Below are 14,291 nucleotides of genomic sequence, written 5' to 3' on the forward strand. Positions count from 1 at the left end.
TCTTACTGACATTATTTCTCCCTTGAGACCTTCCATCTGAGCAAATCTGTTAAGTGAAGTAGAGGAAGCTTTGATCCAAACTAGGCTAAATCCATCAGAACAAATGGCTGGCACATGTATGTATGCATGTATGTGTGAGGAGGAGGACCTAAGGAGGGTCATCAGAAGGAGAAGTGCAGTTGTATGGTTTATGAAACATCCAGATCTTCCTCTGAAAGTTGGAAATACACAGCCTAAGACAACTATTTGCTTATACCTGTGGCTGTGTTGTCTGCACACGTGAAAACAAAGCACTTCAGGCTGTGTGCCAAATCCTGGGCATTTCCTGGGGCACAGCGCTCCCACCAAGGGCCCACTCGGAGCTGGGCACTGAACATCGAGCGGCTCCGTACCTGCTGCGGGCACGGAGAGCTGCGTGGGGCATTGGCTAGGAGCTGGCCCAGGCTGTGCTACCACAAAGAGGGTCTCTTCCAAACAGAAAGTTCCAAAGTGAACATTTTCACATTTATTTGAAACTGGGTATGAGGAACCTTTGGAGTGTGCATGACTGATTTTTAGTAAATGCCTTGGACCAGCTTCTGCCCCTTCTTTTTATTGCATTTTAGGGAGTCAGCATCACAATTTTAATTCACCCGACTGTAGAATCTAAACACTTACTTATTCAGCAAACATGACAGGTGGAAGAGAGTTCTCAGACCCACAGAGACAACATAGTTATTGAAGGTGTTTTTAGTGAGTAGGAAATTCCTACACAACCTTAAAAACATTTAAAACGGTGGTGCACACTACCATGTTTGTCTAAGCTGGTGTTGCTTACAATGTGCTCAGCAATGGTAGGAATGGTGTGTGTTGGAAAGATACCCTCTTAGGTTCTGTGTAGCCTTCCGTGCTCTGGCAGAAACTGGCAGCACTACAGTTTTTAACTCCAGGAACGGTCCTCTCTTGTGGACTCCAGTGCATCACTATCCAGACTGGTCAAGAAGGTGGTATAGCCCAAGGAGTGGAACCAGGGCTCTTCTGCCCTGTTTTGGGAGCCCTGTTGAGATGGGTATGATGCAGTTTGTGGCCAAGTTCTTCATGGCCGAGATCCTTGGCCTCGGCTTCCTTTTGCAGCTCTGCTGGGCTGTGACTGGTAAGGTGGAAATCTGTACGCTCCTTGATGTGAATGTATTGTTTACTGAAATATTGTTTCCTTTGTTTGGACTGCTGCTATGAGCTAATAGCTTGCTAGTGGAAAACTGGGCATCCTTGTCTGGGTCTTAAAAACTATGTGCAAGAGAGTGAGTGGGTTTGAACGGAAGGCAGAGAGCTGCGTGAGGTCCATCAAACACTTTTAGAGTTACATGATCATACCTGATGTCTTTGTTTTAAAATGGAGGGCATTTCAGAAAGTCTGTTGACATGCAGCCAAGCTGTAAGCTGAATTTGCTGTTAAAACATTCATTAGTGAATGCTTTGCTTTCTGTAAGACTTTGGCACTTTTTGATTGTATAAAACCATTCAATCTTGAGAAAAAAGCAAGGAAAAGTCTGATTAATACTGCAAATCCACAAGAGAAGCCCAGCTGTCAGAGGCAGAGCAGATGCACCTCGCACTTGGAATTGCCTTGTGCACATTTTTAAAAGCAGCTGAAGCTTTGCAAAGGCCAGAGTGAAGGAAGTGCCTGCAAGGTACAGGCTGCAGAAGGTGAGAAGGCTTTAATGTGCAGGGGGAGCAGCTGTCCATCGTTGGTCTCAAACAGTTCAGTAAAGTCAAAGGGGCTGTCGGTGCAGGCTGGAGTTCTCCGAAAATGCCTACCTGGCTGAAGCACGCATCACCTTTAAATCAGGGTAGCCAGGTGACTAGTAGCCTCTAAAAGCACAGGCATCCTTCAGGTTGGTGTGCTGAGCTGCTGTGAAATGGGAGGCAGGACAAGGGGACTGCTGGCTAAAGCTGTTACCAAGGCTACAGGCTTCTTCCTGGAGGAGAATAGTGTGATTTCGATCATCCTCAGGGCAGAGCCCTTGTGCCATCTCCCTCTTGCACTATAACATCTCCTATTACAGCATTCGGGTTGCAGCCAGAAAGTTGTAATAACCAAAGCTTGCTTATCACAGGTGATAATGTACGGAGAAATGGGCAGGTGGTGGTGGTTACAGAAAAAAAGAGCGATTGTTTTAAAGGAAATGCATTAAAATGCTCACTTGGATTTTCCTTATCCTTCTCTGGAAAGTTTTTTAGCAAATCCGGAGGTGCTGAAACGCTCCGTGTTCTTCAGAATCCTAGCTGGAAAAATAAGTCATTTGAATCCTCCTGCTTTGCAAGAGGAAAATGTACATACTCTCTTTCCTCTCCCCGCTTGCTCAGCATCCATCCCTCTTTGCCGCAGGCTCATGGAGTCGCAGTCAGGATGGTCGGTCAGGCTGGCTGTAACAGTCCAGCCTAAATCACTGGCTCAGTGAATGGCCTCTCTGCTCCTCAGGAGCGCTCAGTGGCCTGCAAAGCCTATAGACTGAGTGAGTGTTTCTGTTTATATCTTTCTTTTTTTCCTAAGCCTCTTTTTTTTTTTTGCCAATGTTTTGACATAATAGCCAAAACTAGTAAAATGTTTGGGCAAGTGGCCAGTGCTTGTTTTACTGAACAGCCTCAAAAACTGGAAATACCCGTGAACCTGAGGCTTTTTGAATGAAACAGTTGTGGTGCCAGATACAAAGAGAGCTGGGTAAAAACACCGGGCATGTTCTGGCTGCTTGTAACTCTCTTCCCAAAGAGCACTGCTCCCTCCCTCCTGCCCCGAGTAGCTCCGGGTGAGAGCATTGGCCTTCCAGTGTGCAGATAGGAAGGCAGCTCCTGCCCAGCTCAGCTCCTGCCCGGCTAGCAAGTGCCTAACCGCACCTCTTCGGATAAAGGAAGTAACGGCACAGGGAGGAGGCAACTCTGCCAGCCTTGGGTGCAGTGAAGTTTATGATGAGGTAAACTAAACTGATCCACCTTGTTCGAGGGATTCAGCCGCACCTTGGCTGCAGGAATGGGTGGAGACATAGGGAGAAGCAGGATCGATGCTGGAGGTACCCCAGCTTCTGGTGCGACTGCCGGCAAGTCCAGACTTCTGCAACGAGTAAGGGGCAGTCATGCCTCTACAGCATGCAGAAGTGTCTCCAGTCAGTTGCTGAGGGGTTGGGGCTCTGAAAGCATGAGCAGGGTGGGTAAGGAAGCTCCAAAGAAAGACTTTGGAGGCAGGCAAGGAGGGAGGTGGGTGGTGACCTCTCATTTATGTCTAATTCTACTTTCTTTGGCAAAATTCCCCCAAACTGAAGTGGGATCAGAAAAGGGTCCTCTAAGAGGCTTTAAGATTAGCAATACATTTTGTCGAAATAACCAACTCTTCCACCTCTGCTTGTTCGTGAGCCAAGTCCTGGACAGAATTCCTTTTGCAAATAATTTCCCCTTTAACTTAAGTGAGAGGAAGACGAGCAGCTTCAATTCTCTGCCTGATACCTAGTGTCATGCGGCATTCATCACTATGCTGTCTGCCCCATTACGCACAGACTTTCAATTAGCAAGGGTTCTGGCTTTGGTTTTGGGGGGGATTTTTTGTTGGTTTTTCCCCCCATAGAAAACTCTCTCTTATTGCATGAAACCCTTTCATGCTGCCTGCTTGTTTTATTCTTGTGTGTAGTGCGGCACAAGCAGCGTTCTGTTGTACTCACAGGAAAGAAGGCAGTCTGTAAGGGAAGTGCTTAATTTAATAAATTGCAGATTTTTGGTACATGGGATATTTGTTCCAACAGTGGGTTGTGCACTGCCCAAAATTTCAGTTTCAATTAGCTTAATTGTATTCAATAGGCTGAATGAAAAGATCTTAAGCAGCATGTGAGTCAGGCTTTCAGAATGTGTGCTTGTAGGAGGCGGCTGCTGCCTGCCCAGCTGATGCACAGGAGTCCTGGGCCTTGGAAGCAAATGCATGGATATACAGAGTGTGCACGAGCTGTGTGTCTTGCTCATTTTCTGGCATATTTCGGTACGAAGGTTTGACATGCATGTCATATAAATGATGGCACTTTGTAGCTGCAGGTGGTCGGCTTTCTCTGCCTCCTTTTCCCCACGTATCGACATTCAGCTCCACATACACATCCTGTCTTCCCTCATAAAAAGAGATACCATAATAAAAAAGAGGCTTTATTAAACTAATGCAATAAAGGCATTTTCTTTGAGGATTTAAACACTTCATTTTTAATAATAAAAATCAAATTGTCATTGTTGCACCCTGGATAAGTTTTATTCAAATCAGCCTCTAAATGCTTTGTGCCTAAGCAGCGCTCTCCTGAGATGTATGTATTTTAGCATTAGTTAAATGAGTTTAAGAACGAGGCTCATACTCTGGCTGTAGGCGGTGAATCTAGAGATCAGGAGATTTCTTTTAAATGAGGGGCTGATATGATGCATTCAGCTACACTGGAGGGTACTGGGAGACAGCCGGTCTCCCATTCATACTGATGGAAACCAGTCAAAGTCCTTTGAGTTCTGAGGTTCTCATGAACTGACACGAACGTGGCACCTAACGTTTTGCCCATTGAGACAGAAGAGTTGGTCAGGGAACAGGGTGCAAATGCAGCTTTGCCTGATGGAAACCATGACAGGGTGGATATGAAGGTACTTGGTTCGACTAACCACTCAAAAATTTCTGCTGGTTATCTAAAGCAATTTTGCTCAGCAAAATTGGACTGAACATGTTGCCAGGATAAGCGTTTCTAAGAGACTTCCAGCATTTCTGCTTCATATCCTAGCTGGGATTAGGAAGAGATGCAAGGGTTGGAAACAAAGCAGTGAGCGTTTGAAAATGAGCTTGACTCCTAAGAAGGCTACAGGTACTTCATATAGAGGTCCTTGTTGAGTGCTGTATACTTGGAGACAGAGAAGTACTTTTTGAATTGTTGAATGTATCTTGTTCAGCCCAGAAGACAATATTGAAGGTGGGACCTGGAGTAAATGCAGAGAGGCGAAGAGATGTCATGGTAAAAGCCTGCCTTGATGGGCGAACACAGCAGGTGGAGACGCTTTATTTCCTTGAAGGGTTATGAGAAGTCAGCGCTTCTGCTGCAGAGCTGCCCGGGCTGACCTGCCTCCTCTAGCTTTCAGTTGCAAGAGCAGACAATTTCAAATATAAACAGTCATTCTAGCCCAGCAAAATCAAGTTTGTTGTTGTATGCTGAAGGTACAATTTCATTGTAGTTCAGGAGGAATGAGTAGCTAACCAGGGGTCCCCAAGTGCTGCCTGCCATGCTGGAAATGGGCCTCACGTGCTGAGCCGGGATGCTGAGACTGGGCAGGTTTACATCACTGATCGTTAAGATTCGGCTGTTGAATTTGAAGAAATCCCCACGTTTTCTGATCCTGACCAGAGTCACATCTATACCTCAGGGGAACAGAACAGTTTTTCTGTTGTGACTCAGTTACAAGTACTGGGCTGAAAGTACTTGGAACTTTAAGTATTACAGGAACAATATTTTTCTAGTATTTCAGCATTTTCTCTGTTGCTTTTGGCAATAGCTGAGGTATGGAGAGGCACAAGTAAACCCAAAGTATGAAAAAAGTGTTTGTGCTTTTTTAGTCTGTTACACATATAATCTCCTTATACAGAACAGAAGAACTGAGGTTTAGCACATTAGTTGGGTTTACTTAAATTTTTGCCTTGGCCAGCATTTTGATTGTCCAAAGCCTGTTTTGAACCTTGTTAACCTTAGTTCCTGCTCTCATCGACACATGGATTAGGTCTGTACGGGGGAGAGCACAGCTCCCATCCAAGTCATCAGACCTGGTGCATGTGGGGTCCTGGCCAGTGCTTGCAAGTCTCCTGATGGGCCTCATCCTTCTCCACTGGCAGGGTATCGGTGTCTGGGCTGCGCTCCGTCATGGCCACATCACACCCATCCGATTGCTTTTGAAAAGCTCTGTTTGCAAAAGGGTGCTGTGTCCGGTCACTGGCAGTGCAGGCTGCTGTCCCCTGAGATCTCAGGGACACCCCCTCGGGGCCTGAGCCACAGCCCTTCAGGAGGAGGCAGAAGGGCTCTGCTCACCTTCTGTGGGCTTTGGTCAAGCCTTTGTGTTGGCCTTGAAGGGTGGGCAGGTGGTCCTTCGGGTGCAGGGGTCTGAGTAACGGTCACTGTGCATCCTGCTGCATTGTCTTGCAGAGCTGTTTGTCCCGGAATTCTGTAGCTAATGAGAATAGAAGAAATAAGTTCACAGACGGGGTTTCATAGGATGAGTGCCAAGCGAACCTCCATGACCATGACTTTGCTGGCTTGAAGGACTACATGGCAGCTAGTTTGAAAAAGCACTGTCAAAATTACTGCTACCTTAAATAGATCCAATGACTTTTTTATTTTGATTGGACATGTGCTCCTTTCTCCACTAGTGGTATTATTTTTTTAAAGTCAATTATGGGTCCAGTGTATAATTTTAAAAATGATGCAAGTTCCAAGGGTAAACCGAACTGTGCCTGCGCAGAGTCCTTGTCTCAGGGTGAGCACACGCCTCGTTTGCAAGCACAGCCTGTGTGAACATGAAACTTTTCATCAGTTGTCTCTTCAGCATCAGTTTTAAAAGTGATGTACAGGAGTGGAAAAACAAAGATATTATCAAGTGTCCTAAAACGTATCCTGAGAGCTGTGTTTGGTACAGAAGATCTGTTTGGCTATTAAAAATCGCTTTGAGACTTTCTAGTCCTTGAAGATCTTTTTTTAGGTTTGCAGAGTTGATTACTCTGCAAACTGCCAATTTTCTAAATTTTATTTTTTTTTTAATATGTGAGATGTAAGTAAGTCGGAATGAGCTAATTTAGCCAATGGAATTTTACAACAAATGTACGAATGCTGTGGGTTTCCCTCCCTCACCCCCTCCAGCAGAAACATAATTTGCAGAAATGAAAACAGTCCCTGGCTGGCTTTAGGGTTTTCTCAAAAATAGAAACAGTAGGGTTTGTCTGGCTGGGCCGGTTTCCTCACCACACACCTGGTGTATATCACTTTAAAAAGTACATTATGCCTCATTAAATTACAATTAAATGAAATCATGATCATTTGTTTTTCTGGAAGGAAGATGTTTTGCATATTGAAAGTCTAATTTGTTGCAGGTGACAAAAAGGCTGAACAGATTATTTAATATCACTTTATTTTTTATAATGTTGCTTGCTGGTTAGTTTGCATATACTTTGGTGGCTCAGATTTGCATTATTGTAAATGTTATTGCTGTCAAGATACTTCACTGTCCTACCCAATCACTCCGCTCTTTAGCCACTGTTGTTTACCAGTGTTGTTTATCTTTGGTTGCAGGAGGACATGAGGTTTTTCCCTCTTGAGTCAGTTTTCTTATTATCTGTCCTGCTCTTTGTGTGGTGCCTAAGCTGCCACGGCTCCTGGAGGAGCTGCAGAAAAACGCTCTTTGCAACCAGGTTTTCTGCCTGCGGGTTTGGAGGGGGCACGGGGAGCGGGGCACGGGGAGGTGCCCACATGAGGAGCTGAGGCTCCCAGCAGCAGTGTGTCCCCGTGGTTCAGCAGCGACGCAGAATTCTGCTGTGTCCCTGTGGTGGAGGTGAGACCTTCCTAGAAACAAGAGGCGCAGGCTGGGTTCAAAACCACTGCCTCTGCCCCATGATCAGCTCTTTCTGGTGATGGATCAGAGCCTGCAAGCACATTAGTGCCACAACCAAGCCACTTGTACCTGTGAGCCTCTGATTTACATAGGGAGTCAATGGCTGCACTGGAAAGTAATTGTTGGCATGCTTTCACATGTGTTTCTGCTCTCCATTTTTGAAATTAGACCATAAATTTAGCCAGGTTAAGATGGGAGGGAGAAAAAGCTGTCTTAAAGTCAGCTCCAGTAGCTTTCAGATACCTTCCTTTCAACCCAAACTCATGAATTTTTGAAGTTGATCTTTTCTTTTAGTAAAAAGTTACGTATCCTTTAAAAGACTTAGGAAATTAAGAATTTGAAGAATCTGTGGAACCAGTATTTAATTGATTTACTGCATTTGGAGAATTTTACACTGACTTTAAGGGAAAATTATAATAGGGACTTACTGTATCAATCTTGAAATTGCTCAAGTCATGGTTTCAGGCTTCTGTAATGTCCTTTGTCCAGCCTGTGAGCCTGGCAAACTTTGGAAAGCTTTTCAGAATGTCTCTAGCATCTCTAAGGGGTGGTGAGCCCTGCGGAAGAACCCAAGTATGAGCCTGCAGTTGCGTTGAGGTCGCAGAATGCCTGCGGCCAGCCCAGCGCTGCACCCGCCTCAGGCTCGTTCCAAGCACAGAGATTTTTCTCCAGCCGGCTTCTCCCGATCCCGTTTCTGACTGGAGGGTCTCACCACGGCTTCATTCCCAGCTCCAGTCCTCCTGGTAGCTACTCTGTTAATTGCAGGAAAATGTAATTCAGACTGTCTTAGCTTGGTGATGTAGATAGGAGCTGAAGAGATGGAGCGGTGTGCAGCCTACCTTCAGGTTGTGCGGAGCTTATTTTGAGCACTTCTGGTATCAACACTGCTGAAGTAGAGTTTTCATCTGTGTGTTTTAATGTAGGTGTTTCATAGCAGATAGCAGATAAATGCAGATACAGATACACTGTTGGCTGGTCTGGTTGGTTTTGTCGGGAAGCCTGCTAAATAAGATCAATAGATACTGAAAACGTCGGCGCTGGGTTAATTGGCCAACACAGGGGCAGTGTATTAGCAAGGCTTTTTGGAGGAGACTCTTGATATGGAAGAAGATAAACTAAGACTGAACATCACAGGGGTTTGACTACCTGGTTGCTTTTTGGTAACATTTTTCTTACAAGAGAGGAGTTAGCCGTGACTGTATTCCTGAGGCAGCTTGCCTCGCTCATGGCTGTAAGGACCTGCAGAAGGCTCCTGTCGGCAGGGGCGGCCAGACCGCGCCTGGGTGCTGCCATCTCCCCTCGCACGCGGCGCTGGGTGTTGCTCCTTGCAGCAGCGGGTCGAGGTGAGCCCTCCGAGCTCCGGCTGGCACTGTACGGGGCTGCTGTGGCCAGCGTTCCTGGCAGCCACAGTGCAGAGCCCTGGGCTGCGGCAGGAGGGAAGAAGGGTGTTGGACTGCTCAGGGAAACGTGGTGGCGGAATAGCCTTCCGAAATAACGAGCCTCTGAGCACCATTTCCTGGGATATAAGTAGTCTTGATGGGCAGAGGTGATCCCTCTCTGCTTCTATCGGAGACCAGTGCATTTAAACATCTGTAGTTCAGGAAGTGGCTGTTACTGCCTTTTGGAGCAAAATGCACATTTGTGAAGTGTCAGATGGGGGGGTGGACACGCTGTGTCCCAGTAGCTTCTGTAGGCCCTGATCCAGGCTTGTGTGTTGTGCCTTTAACTTCTAGATAACCTGTGGAACTGTTGAGTGCATAGTTATGCATGAATTTAATCCCATAGTTAGATTTAAACCTCTCCTAATGACGTTTTCATCTCTCCAATGTTTTTTTTTCCTCTTCCTGTTTTTTTGGAAGTGCAGTGCTGGTTACCTCCTGGAATAGCGGCTTTTGTAAAAACTAGATGAATGTGGTCTTCATTCATGGTTGCAATGTGAAGCCTGTGATAAGAGGTGTGAAAAAACGGGTTAAATTCCTAAAGCTAGATTCTAAGGGTTTATTATTGCTCCATTTGTCTCCTCTCAGAAATGACTGTCCAAACCAAAGTGAAAGGACTGCAACATCAAAAACCAGCCAAACGTTTTTCTTTATAAACCTCCTGCACTGTTTAAATGTCGAAACTAAATTTACCAACCTTGGCAGATTTGTCAAAGATGAAGAGGATTGCCAAGTGTTCCCAGCTTCAAGTAAAAAGAGAGAGAGAGAGAGATGTATCAGCTCCTAAAATATTTGCAGCAAGCACCTGGTGATAACTGCAATTTCTTCTACCCAGTGTACCTACCTTCCTATCCAGCATCTCCATACTCAGAAGCTTATTACGGTGCCAGAATAGGACAGTCCCAAAATAAAAACCTCAGCCCCCAGAAAGACAAACTCTTCCCTACAAAATATCCACTCTGGGAGAGCCCATGAGATCTGATGTAGGTTCTCAGTATTGCAACCCAGCTGGTTTACACTAACACAAATTTAAAAAAAACAACAAACACAAACCAACACATGACTGAGCTTTTTTTTTTTTTTTTTTCCTTGTTGTAAATTTTTTGAACCAGGGCTTGTTGTCAGAGATCCTGCGTAAAGAAGAAGACCCTAGGACAGCTTCCCAGTCCCTCTTGGTAAACTTAAGGGCAATGCAGAATTTTCTCAACTTGCCCGACTCGGAGCGGGATCGTATCTATCAGGACGAGAGAGAGAGGAGTATGAACCCCAACGTGAGCATGGTGTCTTCAGCTGCCAGCAGCCCAAGCTCCTCCAGAACCCCCCAGGTAAGATGTGATCCCTCGTTACCTGTTTGTTGTGTAGATTAGTCCAGGGAAGGGGTTCCTCTCCACCCTTCCCCTCTCTGTTGCTGTTCTTGCACAGATAGGTTGTGGAAATCCTTTTGTAAGGTTTTGGAGCAGCTGCTAAGAGACATTTAGTGGATTTCAGCAAGAGAATGTGATGGTGATTCTAGCTTTAATCACTTCCATAAATGCAAACAAAAGTGTAACGCCTGAAAGAGTGCATGTGGGCATTACTTACAGGCTGTTGATATATGTCCACTAAATGCCTATTGCAGAATATATTGCAGAAAGCACACGTAACCTTTGATCTGTGTACGTTACATTCTGCAGAACGCAGAGGAGCTTTCTGGGCTTGTGGAGAGGTTCATATACGTTTCAGTAAAAAGTGTGTAGTGAACAGAGGTCAACAGTGAATTAGACAGGCGTTGCTAGAAATCAGTGTGCTCTGTACTCTGCATAGGAAATCTCAGTCCTTGAGTTAGAGGTTTACATGAGTAATTATTTGAGGTACAGAAAGCAGTGATGGGCAGGGTGCTGGGAAGGAAGATGATGCTTTTACAGCTCCAAACCAGCTGTCATCTCATTGACTTCACTGCACGTGTTTATTAACGTGCTGTTGCCACCCACGTCCCTGGGTAGGTTGTTCCTTTGCGCTAAGAAAGAGCATCCACATACTACACTGCAGTAGTCATTCCCCCCCTTTTACCAGACAGCCTGCAGTCGCAGACATATACCCTGAAAAAGCAAGGGTGCTTGCACAGAGGTGATGATTTAACTCTTGTCATGACATTTGCCTAACTTGAGTTTGAAATTTCTAACTGTGCAGACACGACAGGTCAGTTCTTGCTCTTCTCTTGATCTTTGGTAAGTGAGCCCGTGTAAAGCTCCTGCTTTGGTGCTTTCACAGTCATGTAGCTGCAAAATCTCAGGCTGCGTTAGCCATGCTTAGAATAGTATTACTGAGCACTTCTCATACTGCATTCTGTAGCCATAGCTGCTGAAGATAAGGAAGCGTCAGGGGTGAGGGAGGCATAGTTTTACATGCACACTGATCGTCCTTAAGGAAGGTGTGTTGGTGTTGTAAAAATGGTTGAGCTTGTTCAGTTTAACCCAGGCGTTTGGGTGCACTTCACCACAAGACACAATGTAAAGAACCGTTTTCACTGAAAGCAAGCATATCCAGCCAACACAAATTTGACACTGAATTTTTATTACATGGGAAACTCATTGTATACCTCTTACCTTTTTTAGTTACCTTTCAAAGAAATCAAAATTATAGAGGGAACTCTTTCAATGTTTAAGTAATGTATCCACTTTTTGCATTTGTATTTATTCATGAAAGAATTAGCTTGCTCCTACTTACATTTATTGCAATATATTTTGCAACTAGAATCAAATAGCAGAATGAAATGGAGAGTTTTGATGCAATTTGGTGAGAATAAAAATCGGGTCTCTTGCCCCATCTTGTTCCTCTGTTGCAGTATGACATTTTCCCATGTTCTAGCCATAGCTATATAGTCATAGCTAGAACATTGTCTAATATAATGGAAATTTTGCCTGTCTTTTAAAAAGGTAAACGTTACTAGAAAACTGTACTCCAGAAGTATAAAGCAGCCCATTCTTGCCTTATTTCAACTTGAAGAATCCAGTAGAATATTGCAAGGTTTTTAATCAGCAAAAGCAACGCAACAAAGGTTTGCATACCCAGTGCTCGCCTTGTGCCCGCTGGATAACATTTCCCCAGTCCTCAGAGGGCCAGCACCAGTCAGCACAGGTGCTGTTTTGACAACTTGGACACCTCTGCAAATGAGGCTGCTTCCCAGCTCCCGGGCAGGCAGCACTGCTACTGCGCTTCCCCATATGCCCAGTATTAGTTCTGACGAGACAAATGCTGCCCTCGTGTGCAGCGCAGTGATTCGCGGCAGCATCGCCTCCCTAGGCAGGTATGTTACCTACCCTGGCGCAGGGTGCTTTGGGCCAGCAGCAGTAGGAGCCGTACCATCCTTTCAGGAATTCTGTTAGGGTGCCAGAGAAGTTGATGGAATGGCATTTGGAAATGTGGTTTCCATAGATACCAATCTCCTGCAGCAGTACTTCTGCAATGATGCTGGAGTGGGCAGGGTAGGAGGAGGGCACTGGTTGATAGCTGTGGAAGGGCTGGGCGTGCTGTGGGGCAGGCGTGCTGCAGCTGTAAGGGCACGCCAAGTAACACGGCTTGGCTCTCCCCAGCTCAGAGCCATCTGCAAGCCCCCCTCGCAGTGGGTGCCCTGCTCGGGACCTCCCCGAGGTGGAAGCAGCAGCTTGATCTGGCACACGAGCGTGGGTGCTGTGGGAAGGGGCTCTGAGCTGCGAGGGGGTGTTGTGTGTGAGCGGAGGGCCAGCAGTAACAGCTGGGTTTCGCTGCTCTGGCACATTTGTTTCTTGTTTTTTGCCCCGGTGTTTGCAGCAAGACATTTCAATCGTAGCAAACTCCTTAATATCAAGACCAGTTTTGAATCTAGGCCTCTTAACATAAAATATTTTATTTTCGAGACTGTGATGTTTTGGTTTGGTACTTGCCCTTCCTATCTCAGTGATTCCATATGAAACGGTGCAGGGCAGGCTTTTTTCTGATGTGTGGCTGTGGAGCTAGCAGTGTAGGAGACCCATGCAGGATGGAGTTATATTTTAAATCTTTCTTTGACATGCTAAGTTTGTTCTCGGGATCTCAGGCCTCCGTAACAGCCCTTGAGGCTGTGGTGACCTCGGCTGTTGTGCTAACCAAAGGCTCCAGCGACTGGGAGGGCTTTTTGTAATACCCGTCAAAGCACTGCAGGGTCTTTGGTAAAATGAAGCTCCATTAAATGAGTCCTGACAGACTTGGGCAGTCCTCTTCCTTCCCGTGATCTCTGTTTTCTGACGTTTCCCACAGTCTAACTCTCACCAGTCTGTGAACGTTGGATTTCAGAGCACGGTGGTGTCCCTGTTGGTCCATCCACCGGGCCGTACCCTGCCCGTGGTCCCGGCCTGTGGGTGGTGGTGGGCTTGGGCTGGGGGGCTGCCTGGGCACAGGGGGTGGCCGGAGTAGGCGCAGCAAACCCCTGGTCCCTTTCTGCGTGGGTCCTGCCCATGACAGGCAGGGAACAAGCCCAGAGCAGTGCCTGGTGAGCTGCGGCGCTGGGCGAGGGAGACCGTGCAGGTCGGTTAAAGCTTTATCTGGAAGCAGAAGGAAGAGTGATTAGTCTAGATTGTTGTCTTGATTGGATTTTGGCTCTGTTATTAATGTGGCCTTTGGTACAAAAAAGACATTAGGGAGAGGAAGATTTGGAGGACAGCAAAACAGAAGGAGGAGTTAAGAAGGCTTGTTTTTGCCTACTTAACCTTCCCATTAACAAACAGGCATTTGGGCATGTCTGCCTAGTTAAAAGTTAACAACAGGTGTACTCCAGCAGGCTTCAACTCTGGCACAAGAACAGGAGCCAGCTGAGGTTTGTAATCGGGCCAGATACCTGAATGCCACCAGGGTTTACGGGAGGTTGGGGTCTCTTGGGAACCATGAGCTCTGCCACCTGGGTTGCTTCGTTTGCTAAGACCTTTACATCTCAAGAGGAAACACAGATTTATATCAATAACCTACATGTGTCCCTTAAAAGGTGTATGGGGTACAGTGGTCAGCCCTGGTGTCTCTCCTCTTTGAGCTCAGGAAAGCAGATGAGATCTGTCTCTCTGAGGGGCGACGGGTGCCAGGAGCACTTGGCGAGCATCACACGGCCCTCGCTCCCTTGCCTGCTAAGGCGCTCCGGGGACCGCCGTGGCCAAGGGGCTTTAAAATAAAAGTTGTGTAGCAACCTGCTGAACTCTACTGATAGAAGCCTTGTCAGGGTAGCCCAGCCTGGGGGAA

The 14,291-nt window shown here is 46.3% G+C and overlaps 1 protein-coding gene across 1 annotated transcript in view; it reads left to right on the plus strand.

Moving 5' to 3' along the window:
- SATB2 (SATB homeobox 2) overlaps positions 1–14,291 on the plus strand; it is a 136,577-nt gene that overhangs the window by 83,956 nt on the left and 38,330 nt on the right. Inside the window, exon 8 of the mRNA XM_055719194.1 lies at positions 10,181–10,393. Coding sequence (XP_055575169.1) covers positions 10,181–10,393 — 213 coding nt within the window. The remainder of the gene's footprint in view (positions 1–10,180; positions 10,394–14,291) is intronic.

The sequence above is a fragment of the Falco cherrug genome, chromosome 8, assembly GCF_023634085.1.
Source record: "Falco cherrug isolate bFalChe1 chromosome 8, bFalChe1.pri, whole genome shotgun sequence".
NCBI lineage: Eukaryota > Metazoa > Chordata > Aves > Falconiformes > Falconidae > Falco > Falco cherrug.